The sequence below is a fragment of the Zophobas morio genome, unplaced genomic scaffold, assembly GCF_036711695.1.
Source record: "Zophobas morio isolate AGI-343-1 ecotype UQ-CSIRO unplaced genomic scaffold, CSIRO_AGI_Zmor_V1 ptg000008l, whole genome shotgun sequence".
NCBI lineage: Eukaryota > Metazoa > Arthropoda > Insecta > Coleoptera > Tenebrionidae > Zophobas > Zophobas morio.
Window position 1 is genome coordinate 8,054,392 of NW_026972113.1, and position 24,100 is coordinate 8,078,491.

Sequence of the window (24,100 nt, forward strand, 5' to 3'; positions counted from 1 at the left end):
TTTAAATATGGCGGATTAAGAATCGTTGAAATATTTTTATAAAAAAAATCGAAACAAAAAAAATGGTAAACATGGTAAACTTTTTTAATAAAATATCCAACTATGGTGTGTTCGTTTCGAACAAAACAATTTATATATTTGAAAATAATATTAAGTTGTAGTAGCTCCAGGTAAATTCTATTATGCGTGAAATTTGTTTCTATAATTCACTAAGAATAATCTCCCGGTACCACAACATTGAGACACCCTGTATATTTTTCCAAAAACACGAAAGAAAACCTTGACTAAATTAAAAACGAGGATTTAGACCCAAAGGGAAATTCTGCTTTTTCTGCTTTTTTTAAGGGTTGTATGAAAACTAGTTTATCATCAGATTCGAGAACTATGCTCGCTGCGCTCGCCCCGTTTTCTCTAATTACCCCTAAATAAATTTAATCAACATCTCAGCGACTTCGATTTATTTATTTGATTACAGTTTCTTCTTCATATACAGGGTGAATCAGTAAATACGCAGTCATCAATCTCGCATTTACTACACTGTATAGTGTTTTATTTTCCAAATGAAGCAGCCTGCGTTTTATCATTTTCACGTGTTAATTAGTTTAATAATCATCAACAAATTTGGCATTAAAGAAAAATCTGCTCAAAAATAATCTCGAAAATGTTACAAAATATACAGTGTCCCTTTTGAAAATGATGTATTTTACTGTTTTCTATATGCAAGCAATTTTTAAAATAATCCTTCATACATACAAATACATAAATATACGAAAATTAATAATCACAATCAGGAGCTCCGCTCACTGCGCTCGCTACATGCCCGGTCGTAGCACCAGAAAAATACCTTATTTCTTAATCAATCAAGAATAAATTATTCGGAAGAATGTATTTCTGAAGCTTCTCCAGCTTCCGCGTGAATTTTCGAAGTTAAGAACTTGTATTTTGAGTGTCAGTTCAAAAGCGCCATCTTGTGACATGCAACATGATTCAAACCCAACGTATTACGGTATTTCTACCGACAGGTACCCCAATAAAAACAACTTCCTGATCACTCCCCACAGAACTGTTCTAAAAGCATTGATTATTATTTAACACGGTAATAGATTTCAGATCAGTCAGCCGCAAATTAATTAATTTTTAATTAAACATTTCCATGCAGCTCGTAAATTATGCAGATTGTTATTTTATTACCGCGAGCGATCGAAATAACACAGCGTCCCTTTTTTATGTGACGACTTTTCGCGAATTCGTCGCATTCTTGGCACATTCCGCTCCCTCTGTCGTCGTCTTGATACATGACCGCCACCTTAAGTCCTAAGTTATCGTTTTCTGTACACCGCTTCGGCGCCACCTACCGCGCACCGCATCCAACTACCGCTATCGATCAATACCACTCACCTTAAAGTGCGGCCGGCAAAGCAGATCCCTCAGTTCTTGCAAGTCCCTGTGGTCCGTATCGCGCCGATGTTCCAGTTCCCGGAGAGCGTCGGCGGCGTCTCTCGCCCTCTGCACGGCGTCGCTAGGTGGCGTCCTAACCGGCGACACCACTTTACTCGAGATCCTATCGTACAGCTGCGAACAAAGAGCCAGTCATGTGGAGTATCCGCGAGGCGACCGGACCCGGGAGGATATGGCAAACGACGCCAGCACGCGTCGTGGCGGCACTTCACCTCACCCCGTCCGGTCGCCCCCGTCGCGCCGCCTACCAACAACCCGATCAGCGACAGCACGTCGACGGCCAGGGAGGTGTTACAATGGTACAAGTCCTGGTACTTGGTCTTGTGTTTCATTTTAAGCGCGGCATGTCGCACGAGCCTCCACGTGGACGGAGCGCGGATGCGTGACCGTCGCCGCCGCCGCCAGAACGGGAAACGTGGTGGCGGCGATCAATCGCGGTTGTAGAGGCCGCGAGCTGTCGTCGTGTACTAGGAGGACATGCGCTCGGAACGCTCACGCTTACCTCTAACAGGACGTGCAGATGCGTGTCTTCGAGCAAGGCCAGAAGGTGCGCGCGCTCTTGAGGCTGCGATTCCTGAAGGCAGTAGATGTCGTCGAGTGAATCGAGGATCGTCGACACGGCTGGAACGGAACAGGCGTCAAATTGCGATCGTTTACGCCGAAAATGCGGCTCGAGAGGCGTTGAGTTTGGAAATTTGCTAAGGGGTGGAGTGGATTGGAGTGGCGATGGAATTTGGATTTTATTAGCGGAATTCTAGAGGGGCAGAGCGAAGTTTAAAAGGCGCGGTAGGATTACCATAAAAGTATGAACTTATATCAAATAATGTTGATTGTCTACATATTTTTAAAACAACATCTACTTAGAATTTCTGGTCGGAACTTTTCGATCTCGTATTGTCCATAACAATTACAGAAAGAGCTTATAAATTAATAATCCCTTTTGTGGACAGCACAAGTTATTATTTTTTATCCCCGGAGGGTGCAATTACCGGAACAATTTTATTTTACCAAACTGTTTTACTGTATTTCGTAATTTTCTGGAAAATTAGTACAAGCTTTTGAAGAAATGAAGCCCACATTAATTTATAGAGGGCTAAATTTATAAAAAAATATTTGACGATTGAAAAACGGGTAAAATTTCCATTGGGAAAATATTGAAAAATTGAGTTTTCAAAAATATTTCTAAAAATTACAAATAATCTGAGATTTTTTATTCAGTCTCAAATTCGTTATTCCAAACATTATATTTAAATCTTTAGATAATTTCCGAAAATAGTTAAAAAAAATTGGTCTAAAGAGTTTAGACAGTACTTCCCTCGCTGTCGGAAACTTGACGACTGCATGCCTATTGTGTTTTTTTTCTCATTACATTTTTGTAGTGGGAATTTAAAAAAAAATTGCGATGACGTCATCAACATTTTTGCAAGGACACGTATATCAGTTGGGATAGATGTAGTGTAATACTAAGAATAAAATTATTATATTCTCAAATTTTCGGGAAAATGAATTGGGTCGTTTGAATATTGATTTGTAATAATCAATAAAATAACGAAACAATTTACTCACGTATACCTACGTATCAGAGGCAACTGAAAATCGTGTATGTATAAACATTGTTAATTTAAGATGACAGGCGTAACAGCATACGTGAGAGCCAAACACAGAAACTGTAAACAAAACGACCGTCGGTTTTATTGCTTCGACTTCCGCTTATTATATAAAACATTGGGTTTTATTTTAATTCTTGACGGTGAAATTCACAATTGGTTGATTATAAACATGTCTATTTCACATTCGCGGAACCAAGTGAGCGCATAAAACAAATGCAGGTCTGTAATGTTAAAGTCGATGTAAATAAGCGTGCTACCCTTATGTTTCAACCGAGTTTTTCCTTTAACAAATTTTGTGTCTACCAAATTGGGTTGGTTGGGGTGTAATACTAATAATAAGTGTTGCCTTTAATTTAATCAATAAAATAAATTGACTTCATTAATTCTTTTGAACCACCTCTTAAGAAAATCTAAAAAATATGAATGGAATGATAAATCACAAGTACAAACTCATCATATTTTTTGCATTTTAGATAGGATTTATTCAGCAAAATTTAAGGGTGACGTCATCAATTTTTTTAGGAGGGATGAACAAATACATTTTGAACAAAAGTTTACCATGCTTATAATAACTTTAAAATATTCCCAAGATTTCAAAGCATTCGGTTTTGTAATTCCTGATTAAATCGATAAAATAAATTCACGCCTTCATTAATTTTTTTGAGTCACCCTGCATATGCAAATCCAAAAATATGAATGGAATGATAAATCACAAGTACAGACTCATCATATTTTGTACATTTTAGATACGATTTATTCGGAAAACTTTTGAGCTGACGTCATCAGTTTTTTGTAGAAGATAACCAAATATATTTTGACTAAAAATTTATTATGCTCTTTATAACCTTAAAACATCTGCAAGATTTCAAAGCATTCGGTTTTGTAGTTCCTGATTAAATCAATAAAATAAATTTACGCATTCATTAATTTTTTTGAGTCACTCTGTATATGCAAATCCAAAAAATATGAATGGAGTGATAAATGACAAGTACAGGCTCATCATATTTTGTACATTTTAGATATGATTTATTCGGCAAACTTTCGAGCTGACGTCATCAAGTTTTTGGAGGGGATAAGCAAATATATTTTGACTAAACATTTATTATGCTCTTTATGACCTTAAAACATCTGCAAGATTTCAGAGCATTCGGTTTTGTAGTTCCTGATTAAATCAATAAAATATATTTACGCATTCATTAATTTTTTTGAGTCACCCTGTATATGCAAATCCAAAAAATATTAATGGAGTGATAGATCACAAGTACAGACTCATCGTATTTTGTACATTTTAGATATGATTTATTCCACAAACTTTTGAGCTGACGTCATCAAGTTTTTGGAGGGGATAAGCAAATATTTTTTGACTAAAGATTTATGATGCTCTTTATAGCCTTAAAACATCTGCAACATTTCAAAGCATTCTGGTTAGCAGATTAAAAATTAAATTTCAAAATGTTGTTTTATAATTTTGATTTTTTTTCCAAAAATCTGGACGTTTCGGGTGAAAAGTCGATTCAGAGTTGTAAACTACATGTGTAGGACTATGTTATTTTATACAATTGAAAACCCATTTACTATGTACAATTTTGAAGTGACGTCATCGTTTTAGTGGTGGGGATGATTCGACAAATTTTGGTTAGCGTTTTACCATCTACATGATATTCTTAATATAAGTACAAAATTTCACAACAATCGGTCGAGTACTTTCGGAGATTATCTGTCTAATAAAAATCCGGGACAACAGACGGACAGACGGACGGACAGACGGACAGACGGACAGACGGACAGACAGACGGACAGACGGACGGACAGACGGACAGACAGACGGAAATGGGAGACCTATTTCTTCGTCTTCTAGGGGTCATGAAAGATCGAGAAAACGTAAAAGTAGAGAGTCGGCCGACGGACTCGATTACAATACTTCCTTTGCTTACGCTCGGGAAGTAAAAAATCGAAATTTTCTTAATGGGTGAAGCATTAAAAATTGAGTTTTTGAAAAAGTTGTCTACACATTAACTAAAAATTTTGGGATAGAGATTTCGACGTAATGATTCTAAAAATATAGTATTTTTTAAGGTCCCGGGGCAAGATTTTAGAAAAATTCGATTTAGAAATAAATTTTTGGAAAAAATACTAAAAATTGACACATTTTATTTGGAAATTCTGTAAAAATGGTACGAGTTTTCAACGAAATGAGGCCGAACATAACTTCTGGAGGTCGTAATCAACAAAAAAATCTCTTCACATAATTTTTTGAAATGGCTAAAAAATGGTGGAAATTTTCATTTAAGGGGGTTTTGAAAAACTGAACTTAGGAAAAAGTTGCCTGATAATAATAAAAAAAAAAAATCTGGGACACAGATGTCGCCATGCTAATTCCAAAAATAAAGGATGTTTATGGTCTCACAACAAGATTTTAGAAATATGCGATTTGAAAGTAATTTTTGAAAAAAATTCTAAAAATTGCCAAAGGTATTAAATTTTTAAGCGTCCAACAATTTACAAAAAATTCTAAAATATTTTTAGATTTCATAGCCCCTGAATAATATTTAAAAATAAAAAACTGCCATATTTTTGCAGTGATTCCGGAAAAATGTTAGGAGTTTTCGAATACAATTTCTCTATGAAATAGTCGAAAAATGGTCCAAACTCTCATAAGGGGGAAGTACTGAAAAATTTAGTTTTTGAACACGTCTAAAAATTCGCAAAAAATTCTAAAATACAGATTTCGACGTGTTAATTCGAAAATTTTAAAAACATTCGGCTTGAAAATTTCTTTTTTTAATCACAAAAATTGTCGTTCTTCTTTGGGCAATTCTGGAAATAGAGTTTTCAAAAAAAAATTATGTTGGTAATTTTCGAAAAAGGTGACACATTTCACATTGGCATGTTCGACAAAATCCAAAAATGCTACCTTGAGTCTTTGGCAACACTTTAGACTCGTATAAATTTTGCTTATCCTTGAAATTAAGATTATGAACATTTTATCATTATTTTGAAGTTTATTTATATGAATTTCTCTAATCTGAAAGAGACTTGTTAATAAAAAATTAAATAAAGTTGTCAAAAAAAATGAAAAAGTATATACAAAAATAATAGGATCGATTTTGGCAAATGACAAACCTTGTAAGAAAAGAGAGGGTGGGTGGGAGGGGCTAGTAGCTGACAAGATAAGACTGATTTTGCCAAATGATATGCCCTCTACCCTTCATTTTTTTAGAGAGTAAGTAGGTCATATGCCAATATTAGTCTTATCTTAGCAAGTACTAGCCCTCTTTTTCTCTTTTCTTACAAGGTTTGTCATTTGCCAAAATCGATCTTATTTTAGCAGGTAGTAACCCCGCCCACCTCTTTTTTTAGAGGGTATCTCATTCGCCAAAATCAGTGTTATCTTAGCAGGTACTAGCCCTCTAAGAAAATGAAAGGCGGGTGGGCGGGGCTGGTGCTTGGCAAGATAAGACTGATTGTGGCAAATAACATATTCTCTAAAAAAATAAAGGGCGGGCGGGTGGGGATAGTACTTGCCAAAATAAGACTGATTTTGGCAAATGACCTACTGAAAGATCGACATTTGTTTTGAAAAATTAAGCTTTTGAAAAGGTTGTTCAAAAATTGGCATGATGATTAAAAAAATATAGCATTTATCCACATAACAAGATACAAGATAGAACAAGAGAAATTCGAAAATTCCAAAAATTGTCCAATTTAATTCGGCGATTCTGAAAGTGGTGAGAATTTTAAAAGAACTAAAGCCGAAAATGCCTTCTAGAAGTCAAAAAAATCTACAAAAAAATCCGTTGAGGTAATTTTCAAAAGTAGTCAAAAAACGGTCCGAACTTTCTTGAATTTCAATTGAGATTTTTGAAAAATCGCCTAAAAATCCACAAAAATTTCTGGCATATAGATCTCAGCTTGCTGGTTCTAAAAATTTAGCGTGTTTCTGCTCGAGACCAAGATTTCCGAAATACTCGGTCTCATATTCAAATTTTCCAAAAATTCTAAAAATTGCCGTATTTTATTTAGAGATTCTGGAAAATTAGTACTAATTTCTAAGCAACTAAAACCGCAAATAACTTCTAGAAGTTGGAGTCTACAAAAAACCCTGTGGACAATTTTGAAAAATGGTCAAAAAACGGTCGAAAACTTGAGATTTTGGAAAAATTGCCTAAAAATCCACAAAAATTTCTAGAATATAGATCTCGGCGTGCTGGTTCTACAAATTTAGCGTGTTTGTGCTCGAGGCCAAGATTTGCGAATTGCTCGGTGTCATATTCAAATTTTTCAAAAATTCGAAAAATTGCCCTATTTTATTTAGAGATTCTGGAAAAGTAGTACGAATTTTTAAGGAACTAAAACCGAAAATGACTTCTAGAAGTTGGAATCTACAAAAAAATCCGTTGAGGTAATTTTCAAAAATAGTCAAAAAACGGTCGAAATTTTGAGATTTTGGAAAAATTGCCTAAAAATCCACTAAAATTTCTGGCATATAGATCTCGGCGTGCTGGTTCTAGAAACTTAGCGTGTTTGTGCTCGAGACCAAGATTTCCGAAATGCTCGGTCTCATATTCAAATTTTTCAAAAATTCTAAAAATTGACGTATTTTATTTAGAGATTCTGGAAAAGTAGTACGAATTTTTAAGGAACTAAAACCGAAAATGACTTCTAGAAGTTGGAATCTACAAAAACCCCTGTGGATAATTTTGAAAAATGGTCAAAAAACGGTCGAAAACTTGAAACTTTGGAAAAATTGCCTAAAAATCCACAAAAATTTCTGGTATATAGATCTCGGCGTACTAGTTCTAGAAATTTAGCGTGTTTGTGCTGGAGACCAAGATTTCCGAAATTCTCGGTCTTATATTCAAATTTTTCCAAAAATTCTAAAAATTGCCGTATTTTATTTAGAGATTCTGGAAAAGTAGTACGAATTTTTAAGGAACAAAAACCGAAAATAACTTCTAGAAGTTGAAATCTACAAAAAAACCCTGTGGATAAGTTTAAAAAATGGTCAAAAAACGGTCGAAAACTTGAGGTTTTGGAAAAGTTGCCTAAAAATCCACAAAATGACTTCTTGAAGTTGGAACCTATAAAAAAATCCCTCGAGGTAATTTTCAAAAATATGTAGTCAAAAAACGGTCCAAAATTTCTTGAACAATTGAGATTTTGAAAAAATTGACTAAAAATCCACAAAAAGTTCTGGGATATAGATTTCGACGTGCTCAAAATTTCTTCTGAAGGTCATAATATACAAAAAAAATTGTTCCAGTAATTTTCGAAACTAATCGAAAAACGGTCAATATTTTCATTTTGAAAAACTGAATTTTTGAAAACGTAAAAATTTACAAAAAATTCTAAAATATAGATTTCGACGTGTAGATTACAAAATTATAGAGACTTGATGACCCCTGAACAAGATTTAAAAATATTCGGTTTGAAAGCATTTTTTTTAATACTAAAAAACTGTCATATTTTTGCGGTGAATCCGGGAGTTTTCGAATAAAATTTCTCGAGGTTAAAAATCGCCTAAAAATTCACAAAAAAATCTAAAATACAGATTTCGAGGTGTTGATTTCAAAATTATAAAGTGAACAAGATATTGAAAATACTCGATTTGAAAGATTCTTTTTTTAATCATTAAAAATTGTAATTTTTTTCTGGCGATTCTGGAAATATTGTAGTTTTCAAAAAAAAATCTCTTGGTAATTTTCGCTAAAGGTCGAAAAAAGATCGAAATTTTCATTGGTTCATTAAACTTTTGAAAAATTTGCTCAAAAATTGACATGATTTAAAAAATAAGCATACCATTCAATATTCGGTTTCAAATTAAAAAATTATAAAAATTGACAAATATAATTTGGCGATTCTGAAAGTGCTGATAATTTTTAAAGAACTGAACCCGAAAATGGCTACAAAACGGTCGAAAATTTCTTGAGGTGGGAATATCGAAAAATTGAGATTTTGGAAAAGTTGCCTAAAAATCCACAAAAAATTCTGGGATTTTTTTTCGACGTGCTGATTATAAAAATCTAGCATGTTCACTGCCCGAAACAACAATTTCATAGGGCGATTCTGGAATAATTGTAGGAGTTTTCGAAGAAACGACGCTCAAAATTTCTTCTGAAGGTCAAAATGTACAAAAAAAAATTGTTCGAGTAATTTTCGAAACTATTCGAAAAACGGTCAATATTTTCATATTGAAAAACCGAATTTTTGAAAACGAACGTAAAAATTTACAAAAAAATCTAAAATGTAGATTTCGACACTTGATGACCCCTGAACAAGATTTAAAAATATTCGGTTTGAAAGCATTTTTTTTTTTATACTAAAAGCTCACATTTTTGCGGGGATTCCGGAAGTTTTCGAATAAAATTTCTAAAGGTTAAAAATCGCCTAAAAATTCACAAAAAAATCTAAAATACAGATTTCGAGGTGTTGATTTCAAAATTATAAAGTGAACAAGATTTAAAAATACTCGATTTGAAAGATTCTTTTTTTTTTAATCATTAAAAATTGTAATTTTTTTTCCGGCGATTCTGGAAACATTTGTTTTCAAAAAAAAAATCTCTTGGTATTTTTCGCTAAAGGTCGAAAAAAGATCGACATTTTCATTGATACATTAAACTTTTGAAAAATTTGCTCAAAAATTGACATGATTAAAAAAATAAGCATACCTTTCAATATTCGGTTTGAAATTAAAAAATTATAAAAATTGACAGATATAATTTGGCGATTCTGAAAGTGCTGATAATTTTTAAAGAACTGAACTCGAAAATGGCTACAAAACGGTCGAAAATTTCTTGAGGTGAGAATATCGAAAAATTGAGATTTTGGAAAAGTTGCCTAAAAATCCACAAAAAATTCTGGGATTTTTTTTTCGGCGTGCTGATTATAAAAATATAGCATGTTCACTGCCCGAAACAACAATTTCATAGGGCGATTCTGGAAAAATTGTAGGAGTTTTCGAAGAAACGACGCTCAAAATTTCTTCTGAAGGTCAAAATGTAAAAAAAAAATTGTTCGAGTGATTTTCGAAACTAATCGAAAAACGATGAATATTTTCATATTGAAAAACTGAATTTTTGAATACGAACGTAAAAATTTACAAAAAAATCTAAAATATAGATTTTGACGTGTAGATTTCAAAATTATAGAGACTTGATGACCCCTGAACAAGATTTAAAAATATTCGGTTTGAAAGCATTTTTTTTTTTTTAATACTAAAAGCTCACATTTTTGCGGTGATTCCGGAAGTTTTCGAATAAAATTTCTAAAGGATAAAAATCGCCTAAAAATTCACAAAAAAATCTAAAATACAGATTTCGAGGTGTTGATTTCGAAATTATAAAGTGAACAAGATTTAAAAATACTCGATTTGAAAGATTCTTTTTTTAATCATTAAAAAAAGTCTTTTTTTCCGGCGATTCTGGAAAAATTGTAGTTTTCAAAAAAAAAATCTCTTGGTAATTTTCGTTAAAGGTCGAAAAAAGATCGAAATTTCATTTATACATTAAACTTAAAAAAAAATTTGTTCAAAAATTGACATGATTGAAAAAATAAGCGTACCTTTCAATTTTCGGTTTGAAATTCAAAAATTATAAAAATTGACATATAATTTGGCGATTCTGAAAGTGCTGATAATTTTTAAAGAACTGAACCTGAAAATGGCTACAAGACGGTCGAAAATTTCTTGAGGTGGGAATATCGAAACATTGAGATTTTAGAAAAGTTGCCTAAAAATCCACAAACAATTCTGGGATTTTTTTTTTCGACGTGCTGATTATAAAAATATAGCATGTTCACTGCCCGAAACAACAATTTCAAAGGGCGATTCTGGAAAAATTGTAGGAGTTTTCGAAGAAACGACGCTCAAAATTTCTTGTGAAGGTCAAAATGTACAAAAAAAATTGTTCGAGTGATTTTCGAAACTAATCGAAAATCGATCAATATTTTCATATTGAAAAACTGAATTTTTGAAAACGAACGTAAAAATTTACAAAAAAAACTAAAATATAGATTTCGACGTATAGATTACAAAATTATAGAGACTTGATGACCCCTGAACAAGATTTAAAAATATTCGGTTTGAAAGCTTTTTTTTTTAATACTAAAAGCTCACATTTTTGCGGTGATTCCGGAAGTTTTAGAATAAAATTTCTGAAGGTTAAAAATCGCCTAAAAATTCACAAAAAAATCTAAAATACAGATTTCGAGGTGTTGATTTCAAAATTATAAAGTGAACAAGATTTAAAAATACTTGATTTGAAAGATTCTTTTTTAATCATTAAAAATTGCCATTTTTTTCCGGCGATTCTGGAAATATTGTAGTTTTCAAAAAAGAATCTCTTGGTAATTTTCGCTAAAGGTCGAAAAAAGATCGAAATTTTCATTGATACATTAAACTTTTGAAAAATTTGCTCAAAAATTGACATGATTAAAAAAATAAGCATAGCTTTCAATATTAGGTTTGAAGTTCAAAAATTGTAAAAATTGACAGATATAATTTGGCGATTCTGAAAGTGCTGATAATTTGAGAACTGAACCCGAAAATGGCTACAAAACGGTCGAAAATTTCTTGAGGTGGGAATATCGAAAAATTGAGATTTTGGAAAAGTTGCCTAAAAATCCACAAAAAATTCTGGGATTTTTTTTCGACGTGCTGATTATAAAAATATAGCATGTTCACTGCCCGAAACAACAATTTCAAAGGGCGATTCTGAAAAAATTGTAGGAGTTTGCGAAGAAACGACGCTCAAAATTTCTTCTGAAGGTCAAAACGTACAAAAAAAATTGTTCGAGTAATTTTCGAAACTAATCGAAAAACGGTCAATATTTTCATATTGAAAAACCGAATTTTTGAAAAAGTTAAAATTTACAAAAAATTCTAAAATATAGATTTCGACGTGTAGATTACAAAATTATAGAGACTTGATGGCCCCTGAACAAGATTTAAAAATATTCGGTTTGAAAGCATTTTTTTTTTTTTAATACATACTAAAGAAATCACATTTTTGCCGTGATTCCGGAAATTTTCGAATAAAATTTCTGGAGATTAAAAACCGTCTAAAAATTCACGTTTTTGAAAAGAAAATTCGTTGAATTGAAAAACCGAGCATTTGAAAAAGTTAGCTAAAAGCCCACATGTTTTTGAAACATATCTTGGTAATTGTTTGTATAATAAAAGATCTTAAATCAATGACCTACCAAAATCCATTAAAAACATAAGTTTGCGATGCACTAAACTACGCTAAAATCAATGCCGTTTACAAAATAAACACTAATAATAGCCTAATCATCGGAGCAGAATTATTAACACACCTTAAGTCAAGCGGTACTTTACATTCTCTCCCAACTTTGCCAACTTCCGAACAAATAAATCCCTCTTGCCACGAATTTTGCGCATGTGGAGTACTCGGACCGGGACCGAGAAAATGTCTTGGCAAAGATATGAATTTTTCACGAGGAGATGCATTAGTGCAGTGTTTTTATTCTCAGAGGAGTAGGAACTCCGAGTTTTACCGTCACCGTAAATTTTTTATTCACAGGAGGCTGCCGCGAGTTTTACAAACGACACAAAAATAATCTTGTTGTCAATTAGGAGAATTAACGTCAATCCACGCCGAAGCCGAAGAGCACCGCAAAATTCGGTCACGTTATTGGTGAACTGGATTTATATTGGATGTTGGTATACTCATATAACAAAATTGCGAGAATTAGAAATTATTTGTAGGAAAATATATCTACACCGGTCATTGTTTTCGACGGACATCCATATAAATTACAAATAGTGAAGAAGAGTCATTAAACCAATTATCTGTCAGGACATTAACATCAACATTAACCAACATAGGTTAACATCAGTGAAACAACTTTCCATTGAAAACCCAATTTTTCCCGATCCATAAATCTTCCATTATCTACTGGTATTTATTTGTTGAAATGTTACAACACCCAACAACAAAGGAATGAATATAAAGAGAATTATTTCCTTTATGAAACAAATGTGAAACCTACGAAATTTTCGTAAAGCAATTAATTTCCATGCGAAGTAATTTAAAAAGTTGAAAATAACATAATTGCAAAGAGAATATTCATAAATAATTCCTACGCCCTTAGAGGCTGAAAATAAGCGAATTTAACATTTTTTCAAAGAAAATTCTCGCTTTTTGCACCTACACTGTATTTATGACAGCATTTTGTGCATTTTCCATTAACCGGAGTTAAAAATATTGATTAAACCCGGCGCATCCACCATTTTCCGGTGTAATGGACCAGAAAAACGGTGAACAAAACCAAGAGAAATTTAAACGAAAACATAAACCAAAGTTTAAAATACTTCTTCGAAACTTTATTCTAACATTTTTGCTACAAAATATGCAAGTGAATCAAGAGCGGAATTCCTTCTATGCGTGTTATTGCATTTATTTCGATAAAACGGATAAAAGATCTCCGACGTTCAACCTCAAAGCTTGTAGCGTTCGGGTTTAGTTTTTTGCGAAAGTTTTATTCGTATTTAATATTTCACTGTCGGTAATGACGGTGTCATTCAACATGACAAATCTGAATGTCAACAATAGTCGAAGAAATGTAAGTCCTACAATTAAGCCCTGCAATGAAAGAGTGCTTGTTAGTGTTCAAATATTTCAGACTCGCGTTGTTAAAATTTCCACATTCATTTTTATACGTGAACAAGAGTAAAATTTTATCGTTTACATGGCGATTTTATCGCTGATTAAAACCGGCGCATCCACCATTTTTACGTCTTTCTAAATTAATTTCTCCAACGGCCGACATAAAGTCAAGAAAAACCAATTAAGTACCAATTTTCAACGCATTTGCTTTGTTTAAGAGTGAATTGCTTTGAAATTTAGGCGATGAAGTAGTTTTTCTTTGCTTTTTCGAATCGAATAATTTCGAAAAGCAAAAAATTACACTGTGTTGATAAAATTGAGGTTAGTACTTCGTAAACAGTACATATTATTTCGACTGCAAGAAAAAATTCAAAACGTTACGTTTGGTTGCGACTTCGGGCTAAAACAGGGAGTTAATTTTTAGTTGAAATATGGCGCAACGAACCGCCTCAGGAAATTGATGTATTGTTTATCTGCCATTATAACACACTCAATTTATTATTCGACGTTTCAAATGAAATATTTGTGCGTATTTCATAAATCACAACATGAAATGAAGTTAAAATTGTTTATCTGCTGCCTATTTTTTCTAATACATGTTTGGTTTTATTTTGGAATATTTATTTAATTTTTTTTACAGAATTTGAAAAATCTCTGTGTTTCATTTTTGAAACAACGTAAACAGATCTGTATTTTATTTTAGAGAGATTCTGGAAGAATCTTAGGACCCCTAGTGTTTTATTTCTTAAAGAACTTTAAGAAATTTAAAAGATGTCAGGAGTGTTTATGAAAGAGTTTAAAGGAACTTCGGGACCACTAGTGTCTTTTTTGTAAAGATAGGAAAGGATATTCAGGGTTTTTTATGTTTTGTTTTTGAAATAATAAAAAAAAATCTTGGAGTAACCCTGTTTTTTGTTTTCAGGAAATTCTAAAAGAATTTCGAGAAATTCATAGTGTCTTTTTTTAAACAATTTTGTACAACTCTTTAATTTTTCTGTTTCTCGGTTTTTAATTAATCTCTATTGCAAAGCAGTTTTTCGTTGTGTTTAAATTTTTCTTCTCTTCAATTTTTGGCTTTTAATTTTTAAATTTTTGAATTTTCGAAATCGAGAAACTAAAAACCAAAAAACTGAAAATTCGAGAAACTGAAAAAACGAATAATTGGAAAATTTAAAAATCGCAAATCGGAAAACTGAAAAATCGAGGATCAGAGAAGTCGAAAAACTGGAAAGTCGAAACATCGAAAATCTGAAAACTTTGAAAATCCAAAAGACGAAAAGTCCAAAACATAAAGAAAATCTTAATAACTGAAAAGATGAAAAATCGAAAAAATTACGAAAAACTGAATAAAACGGGAATTCGAGAAATTGAAAAAACGTAAATTCGAACACTTCAAAAGATGAAAAATCGAAACATTGAACATTGTAGTATTGAAAAAACGAAAAACTGAAGAAATTATGCATCGAAAAAAGAAGAAATGACAAATCAAAAGTTGAAAACTCAAAAAATTGAAAATCTAGATCCTAAAAAAACGAAAGAAGAAATATAACACTGAATTATTCAGAAGACGAAAAATTTAAAACAACGGAACATAGGAAAATTATAAATCGAAGAAAGGCGAAATGAAACATTGAAAAAGTCAAAAGACCAAAAAAAAAAGATTTTAAAAAATGAAAACACGAAAAATTGAAGAAACGTATATTTCAAAAATTCAAAAAGATGAAAATTCGGAAAATTAAAAATTCAGAATCTCAAAAATTGAAAAATCGGAAAAAGATTAAATGAAACATTGAAATATTCGTAAGACGAAAAATTGAAAAACTGAAAGATCGGAAAAAAGGAGAAACGAAAAATTCCAGAAACCAAAAATTCAACAAGAACGAAAAATCTAAAAACTCCAAAGATTGAAAATCCAAATATTAAAAAAAAACCTGGAATCTAAAACCTGAAACATCGAAAAAAGGCGAAATGAAAAATTCAAAAACTCAAAAACAAAAAAACCGAATAATCGAAAGATCGTAAAATCGACAAAATCAAGAAATGAAAAATCGAAATATGTATTTGAAAATTCAAGAAAGGAAAAATCCAAAACATGAAGAAAAACTGAATAACTGAAAAGATGAAAAACGAAAAAATTAAGAAATATAACATTGAATTATTCACAAGACGAAAAATTGAAAAACTGCAACATCGGAAAATTAAAAATCGAAAAAGGGCGAAGTGAAACATTGAAAAGACAAAAAAAACTGAAAAACCGAAATTGCAAAATCGACAAAACCGAAGAAATGAAGAATTGAAAAATCGGAAGCTAAAAATTTTTAAAAATCACACGAAAAACTAAGAAACATATTAGAAAAATTCAAAAGATGAAAATTGGAATAATTAAAAACCCAGAATCTCAAAAATTGAAAAAAGAAGAAATGAAACTAAAAATATTCGTAAGACGAAAAATTGAAGAAATAATAATTCGAAAAAAGTAGAAATGAAAAATCAAAAAAGGGGAAATGAATCGAAAAATTCTAAAGTGGAAAAATAAAAAAAATTGAACAATATCATTATGAAAAATTGAGAATAGCAGAATTGTAAAATCAGAAGTTGGAAATTCAAAAAAATTGAAAATCAGGATGCTGAAGACGGAAAAAAGAAAGATAACACTGAATTATTCGACGAAAGACGAAAAACTGAAGAAATGAAACAACGGAAAAAAGAAGAAACGAAAATTTTCAAAAGTTGAAAAATCAAAAAACTGAAAATCGAGAATTTGAAAAACCGAAAAAAAAGAAAAATTGAAAAATTGAAAAATCCACAAAACTAAAAATTGAAGAAACGAAAATTGGAAAAATGCAAACCATGAGAAATCATCGAAAAATTAAAACTCTAGGATATCAAAAATTGAAAAATCGATAAAAACTGAGACTAAACTTAAAAAAACAGATTTTTAAAAAAGTTGGTCCAAAGTTATAAAATTTTACCCCTATCCAAAAATGAGAGATCGAAAAATTAAAAATCTAGGATTTGAAAATTTGAAAAATCGATAAAAAGTGAAACTAAATTTTAAAAAAAGCTTTGGATGCGAGCGCAGCGAGCACGTTCCAGTTTTTAAAAAAAAAATGGTCCAGAGTTATAGAATTTTCCCCAAGTGTCCTTTTTTAAATAATTTTGAAAGAATCTTTGATTTTTCAGTTTCTCGACTTTTAATTGCTCTCGATTTTTTAGATTTGCGATTTTTTGATTTTTCAGTTTTAATTTTTTCAATTTTTCGATGTTTAGTTTTAAAATTTTTGGTTCTAACACTATTGCAAAGCAGTTTTTCGTTGTGTTTAAATTTTTCTTTTCTTCAATTTTTGGCTTTTAATTTTTTAATTTTTCAATTTTCGAAATTGAGAAACTAAAAACCAAAAAAAATGAAATTTCGAGAAACTGAAAAAATTAATCACTGAAAAATCGAAAAATCGCAGATGGAAAAACAGAAAAATCAAAACAAACTTAAAATCAAAAATCAGAAAAGTCCAAAAACTAAAAAGTTGAAAATTCGAAATGAAAAATCGGAAAGTCAAAATCTGAAAAATCGATAAGACTAAATGAAAAATGAAATCAAAAGACCAAAAATTCAAGAAACGAATAATCTAAAAACTCTAAAGATTGAAAATCCAAATATAAAAAAAGGCGAAATGAAACATTGAAAAAATCAAAAAACAAAAAAAACAATAATCGCAAGATCGTAAAATCAACAAATGAAGAAATGAAAAATCGAAAAATTTCAAAATACAACAAACGAAAAACCAAAACATGAAGAAAAACTGAATAATTGAAAAGATGAAAAATCGAAAAAATGAAGAAACGTGAATTCGAGAAATTCAGAAGATGAAAAATCAAAAAAATGAAAATCTAAATTCTAAAAAAACAAAAATGGATAAACTATAACACTGAATTATTCGGAAGCTGGAAAATTGAAAAACATGGAACATAGAAAATTTAAAAACCGAAAAAAGGCGAAATGAAACATTGAAAAAGCCAAACAGCAAAATCGACAAACCTGAAAAATCGGAAGCTAAAAATTTGGAAGATGAAAACACGAAAAATTGAAGAAACGTCTATTCGAAAAATTGAATAAAATTCCAGAATCTCAAGAATTGAAAAAAGAAGAAATGAAACATTAAAATACTCGTAAGACGAAAAATTAAAGAAATGATAATTCGAAAAAAGAAGAAAAGAAAAATCAAAAAAGAAGAAATGAAAATCGAAGAATTCAAAAGTTGGAAAATCAAAAAAAAATTACAATGTGATTCTGAAAAATCGAGAAAAGAAAAAATGTAATATTGAATTATTCGAAAGGCGAGAAATTGAAAAAATGAAACATCGGGAAAAAAAGAAATGAAAAAATCATAAGACCAAAAATTCAACAAACGAAAAATCTAAAAACTCCAAAAACCGAAAATCCAAATATTAAAAAAAAATCTAGAATCTAAAACCTGAAGACGCGAAAAAAGGCGAAATGAAACATTCAAAAACTCAAAAACAAAAAAAAAACGAATAATCGAAAGATCGCAAAATCGACAAAGTGAAGAAATGAAAAATCGAAAGATTTGAGAATTCAAAAGGCGAAATATCCAAAACATGAGGAAAAAGTGAATAACTGAAAAGATGAAAAATCAAAAAAATGACGAAATAAAACATTCAAACGACGAAAAACTGAAGAAACGTAATTTCCAGAAAGTGAAAAAACTAAAAATTGAAAAAATATAAATTCGAACAATTAAAAGGTGAAAAATCGAAAAAAGAGGAAATAGAACATTGTTGTATTGAAAAGACGAAAAACTGAAGAAACGAAAATTTTCAAAAGTTGAAAAATCAAAAAACTGAAAAATCGAGAATTTGAAAAATCCACAAAAATGAGAAATCGAAAAATTAAAAATCTAGGATTTGAAAATTTGAAAAATCGATACAAAGTGAAACTAAAGTTAAAAAAAAGGCTTTGGATGCGAGCGCAGCGAGCATGTTCAGGTTTATTTAAAAAAAATGGTCCAGAGTTATAAAATTTTCCCTTAGTGTCCCTTTTTAAAGAATTTTAAAAGAATCTTTCATTTTTCAGTTTCTCGAATTTTAATTGCTCTCGATTTTTTAGATTTTCGATTTGCGATTTTTTGATTTTTCAGTTTCAATTTTTTCAATTTTACGATCTTTAGTTTTAAAACTTTTGGTTCTAATGCCTTTGCAAAGCAATTTTTCGTTGTGTTTAAATTTTTCTTCTCTTCAATTTTTGGCTTTTAATTTTTAAATTTTTGAATTTTCGAAATCGAGAAACTAAAAACCAAAAAAACTGAAAATTCGAGAAACTGAAAAAACGAATCATTGGAAAATTTAAAAATCGCAAATCGGAAAACTGAAAGATCGAGGATCAGAAAAGTCGAAAATCTGGAAAGTCGAAACATCGAAAATCTGAAAACTTGAAAATTCAGAAAGAAAAATTCACAAGTCGAAAAATCAAAAAGTCAAAATCTGAAAAATCGAAAAGACTAAATGAAAAAATGAAAAATTCCGAAGACCAAAAATTCAAGGAACAAAAAACCTAAAACCTTTCAAGATTGAATGAAAATCCAAATATTAAAAAAATCTGAAATATAAAAACTGAAAAATCGACAAAGTAAAGAAATGAAAAATCGAAAAATTTGAAAATCTAAAAGACGAAAAGTCTAAAACATGAAGAAAATCTTAATAACTGAAAAGATGAAAAGTCGAAAAAATGACGAAAAACTGAAGAACTTCAAAAGATGAAAAATCGAAACAAGAGGAAATTGAACATTGTAAGGTAGTATTGAAAAAACGAAAAACTGAAGAAATGAAACATCGAAAAAAGAAGAAATGACAAAACTCAAAAGTTGAAAACACAAAAAATTGAAAATCTAGATTCTAAAAAAACGAAAAAAGAAGAAATATAACACTGAATTATTCAGAAGACGAAAAATTTAAAAAAACGAAACAGGAAAATTATAAATCGAAGAAAGGCGAAATGAAACATTGACAAAGTCAAAAGACGAAAAAAATAACTGAAAAACCAAAATTACAAAAGGTGAAGAAATAAAGAATCCAAAAATGGGAAGCTGAAGATTTTAAAAAATGAAAACAGGAAAAATTGAAGAAACGTATATTCCAAAAATTCAAAAAGATGGAAATTCGGAAAATTAAAAATTCAGAATCTCAAAAATTGAAAAATTGGTAAAAGATTAAATGTAACATTGAAATATTCGTAAGACGAAAAATTGAAAAATGGTAATTCGAAAAAGAATAAATGAAAAATCAAAAAAAGAACTGAAAATCGAAAAATTCAAAAGTGGAAAAATAAGAAAATGTGAAAAACATGATTTTGAAAAATCGAGAAAAGAAGAAACGTAACATTGAATTATTACTCAAAAGACGAGAAATTGAAAAATTGTAAGATCGGAAAAAAGAAGAAACGAAAAATTCCAGAAACCAAAAATTCAACAAGAACGAAAAATCTAAAAACTCCAAAGATTGAAAATCCAAATATTAAAAAAAATCTGAAATCTAAAACCTGAAAAATCGAAAAAAGGCGAAATGAAACATTCAAAAACTCAAAAACAAAAAATAAAAAACGAATAATCGAAAGATCGTAAAATCGACAAAGTCAAGAAATGAAAAATCGAACGATATGAAAATTCAAGAAAGGAAAAATCCAAAACATGAAGAAAAACTGAATAATTGAAAAGATGAAAAACGAAAAAATTAAGAAATATAACAGTGAATTATTCACAACACGAAAAATTGAAAAACTGCAACATCGGAAAATTAAAAATCGGAAAAACGCGAAATGAAACATTGAAAAAGCCAAAAGACGAAAAAAAACTGAAAAACCGAAATTGCAAAATCGACAAAACCGAAGAAATGAAGAATTGAGAAATCGAAAGCTGAAAATTTAAAAAAATCAAAACACGAAAAATTCAAAAGCAGAAAATTGGAAAAATTAAAAATCCAGAATCTCAAAAATTGAAAAATTAAGAAATTAAACTAAAAATGAAAAGAAATGATAATTCGAAAGAAGGAGAAATGAAAAATCGAAAAATTCAAAAGAGGAAAAATAAAAAAATTGAAAAATATGATTATGAAAAATCGGGAAAAGTAGAATTGTAAAATCAAAAATTGAAAATTCAAAAAAATTTAAAAAGAAGAAATGTAACACTGAATTATTCAAAAACGAAAAACTGAAGAAATCAAACAACGGAAAAAAGAAGCAAACATTTTCTAAAGTTGAAAAATCAAAAAATTGAAAATCGAGAATTTGAAAAACCTAAAAAAAAGAAAAAATGAAAAATTGGAAAATCCACAAAACCAAAAATTGAAGAAACAAAAATTCGAAAAATTCAAAACATGAGAAATCGAAAAATTTAAATCCTAGGATATCAAAAAAAAGTCAAGTTTATTAAAAAAATTGGTCCAAAGTTATAAAATTTAGTCCCTTTTTTAATTTCAAAAGATCTCCGTTTTGGAGAGTTTTAAAAAAACTTGGGGCTCGTTAACGTTTTCTTTTTTTTTTAAGAATGTGAATGAATATTCCGGATTTCGTATTTTGTTGTTGAAAGAATTTAAAATGATCCTGGGAACCTCTAGTGTTTTTTTAAGAATGTGTGAGGATCTTTAAAGCCTTTGGTGTTTTATTTTTTAAAGAATTTTAAAAGATCACAGGATTTTTTTGAAAGAGTTTGAAATAATCTTGAGGTTCCTAATGCTTTTTTTTTTGGTTGTTGTTTTAGAGAGAACCTTGGGAGCGTGCAGTTTAATTTTAAAAAAATTTAAAAAGTTTCAGAGGTGTTTTTAAAAAGAGTTTAAAAGGATCTTCAGGATCCCTAATACCTTTTTATTAAGAATGTGAAAGAATCTTAGGGCTCTCTGTTGCCTTGGGGGACTCGGGGTGTTTTATTTTTGGGACTCTTAGAATGGGAAATGATATTAGGAATCCTTTCTTTTATTTTTGACAGAATTTTAAAAAATCTTGTATTTTGTTTTGGAAAAATTCCGAACAAATCTGGAATGCCCCTGGTGTATTTTTTGAAAGGTGGCAACAATGTAGACATCGTCAAGATGTTTAAAAACTAATTAATAAATCACAAATAATACGACTTAGATACCATGTTACACAATTCTGCGTTAAAAATCCACCTGATTCTAGATACTGCAAACACCGCACCAGCTTCAATGCAGTAATCCCATAAACGACAAACACCATTAAAATGCAACAAATAAAACAGTCACTTCTTTTGACAACACAAAACGAAGACGAAAAAATCGCACTATAGACTAATCAAGCGCCGAACAAAAAATCACAATACGTTAGCTGGGAGCTACATCAAAGTAAAAAGCACAGAATTATTTAGTTTCAAACAAAACCTAGCGTCGCTATACAGCTCACCACATGTTTACTTTATCCCAACGTTCCATCCAGCAAATTCTGTCGATTTTTAATCAAACTCGTTAAAACTTTTCGCAACATAAATAATCGCAACTCAAAGAAGGTCTTCAAGACATCACGACTCAGTTAGCACGAATAAGAGATCAAAGCCGCGACGAATCATTATCAAATTATAATCAAACCTGGATGGAATTCTGTACGTTCCAATTATGCATGCGCTCGTAAAAACACAAAAATAATCCAAAGGCGGCCGACACCTGCACAAAAGCCAACCACTTCTATAATTAATCCAAAAGTTTTTTCCAGGCAGTAGCGAACTCTTAATTACGGCTCCGCTTCTAATTATTTGCATTTATAACCAAGGTCCTCGTAGATGCACCGCTTTGTCGCCTCCGCGAAATTAATTTGCATGTTTTAACCGCACGAAATTCTTTTATAAGTCTTAGGCATTGTTCCTTCACGGACAATCATTAGCTTCATTACTCGAGAACGAATTGAATGAAAATTGCACTTCATTAATTACGTTTTAACGAGTCGGTTGCTCAGCCCGTTCCGCGACAAATCACTCAACATCTAGCTCGACTCAACGCCATCTAAACAATGCATTTTTAATGCTCGAAAAAACTTTCGTGCGGCTTCTTTGGCCCTCCCCCGACGATAATTAGCTTCATTACTCTAAGAACGAATTGAATAAAAATTACACCTCATCAATTACGTTTTAACAAAATTAACTCGCCGCTCTTCCCTTCGTTAAACACGTACTTTATATTAAAATTGGCCGAGCTATAACAGGGCCACGTGAATGGAAACTGCGATGGCAATCGCACCTTTGGGGGCGGCGGAGGCGGTCACTTCCTTCCCTCGTCTAATCCGCAAACGCGGCCTTTTAGATATTCTTTCTACGGCACGGAGGAACACACGGTAAAACGGAAGCCTTTTCATAATTAAATCCAGAGCCAGCCACTTTGTAACCTCAATGCTCTTGCATTAGCAAAGTGCTTCAGACCGCACGAACATCAGGGCGGTTTTTCCTCGGACTTTTCTCGCTGGAATCCGACAACTCTCGGGGAATCTTTGGGGGTTATAAAGCAGACTAAACAGCTTTCTGGACAAACAGGCGGCGTAATTAATTAATTGGAGACAAAAGCGACTCAGACACAATGTTGATTATATTTTAAAACAAGAGACGCGCCGCCGGAATTAAGAGAGTGGATTTTCTTGGTGGAGGCGGAATTAATTCCGAGCTGTCACAAGACAGGTTTTTTGACCTTCTACATGTGTTGATCCTTGAACTTTTACGGCGACTTTTTCGAGTCGGGAAACATGAATTAGGTGCTCGCTCGGGTAGTAAAATCAAGGAACGGACTTATGGGATATTAAATAAGAAGTCAATAAAACATAATCTGGAATCGTTCCATTTCAGCCAACTATCTCCGAGCGCTTAGTCCCTTTCACGTAAGTAATCCTTTTTTTGTTCGTCATATACCGGCCACCAGACTTCGCGAACAATACGTCCTCTACGTATTACTGTCTCTAAAGGGATTATATCAAGCAAAATTCAGACGACCGAAAATAGGAATCTTGTCCCGGCGACAACTCCCACCTTTTTCAGGGACACACTCAATTAGCGCAAACGGGTCGTCGCAAATTCAAGACCTCACAATCCGTGGCAACAAAGCGACCAATTAACCTTAACACTTGAACTTTAACACCAATCTGTGCGCTTCTGAGTGCCCGTAACGCACTCACTTGACACAATTGTGTCGTGATGATGCAATTTTACAGCACGTTCCGAATTCCAGAGAAGCTACCGTTCACAAAATTGAGTGAGCCAGAACCCCCGTCATATAACTTCTATTAATATATAAACGGTGCTCTTCAGTAGATTTTATTACTTTCGTTAGAAAATTTGGCTTCAGCCTCCCCAGATTTAATTAGTTTGAAACTTTTATGACCACAGTGATTGCTTTAGAATAAACCGT

The 24,100-nt window shown here is 31.4% G+C and overlaps 1 protein-coding gene across 5 annotated transcripts in view; it reads right to left on the bottom strand.

Moving 5' to 3' along the window:
* LOC135125190 (peripheral plasma membrane protein CASK) overlaps positions 1–24,100 on the bottom strand; it is a 265,800-nt gene that overhangs the window by 211,754 nt on the left and 29,946 nt on the right. For all 5 annotated transcript variants that reach the window (XM_064050580.1, XM_064050583.1, XM_064050584.1 and 2 more), the window contains 2 exons: positions 1,961–2,079; positions 1,399–1,572 (listed from right to left, as the gene is read on the bottom strand). In XM_064050580.1, the coding sequence (XP_063906650.1) occupies positions 1,399–1,572; positions 1,961–2,079 (293 nt within the window). The remainder of the gene's footprint in view (positions 1–1,398; positions 1,573–1,960; positions 2,080–24,100) is intronic.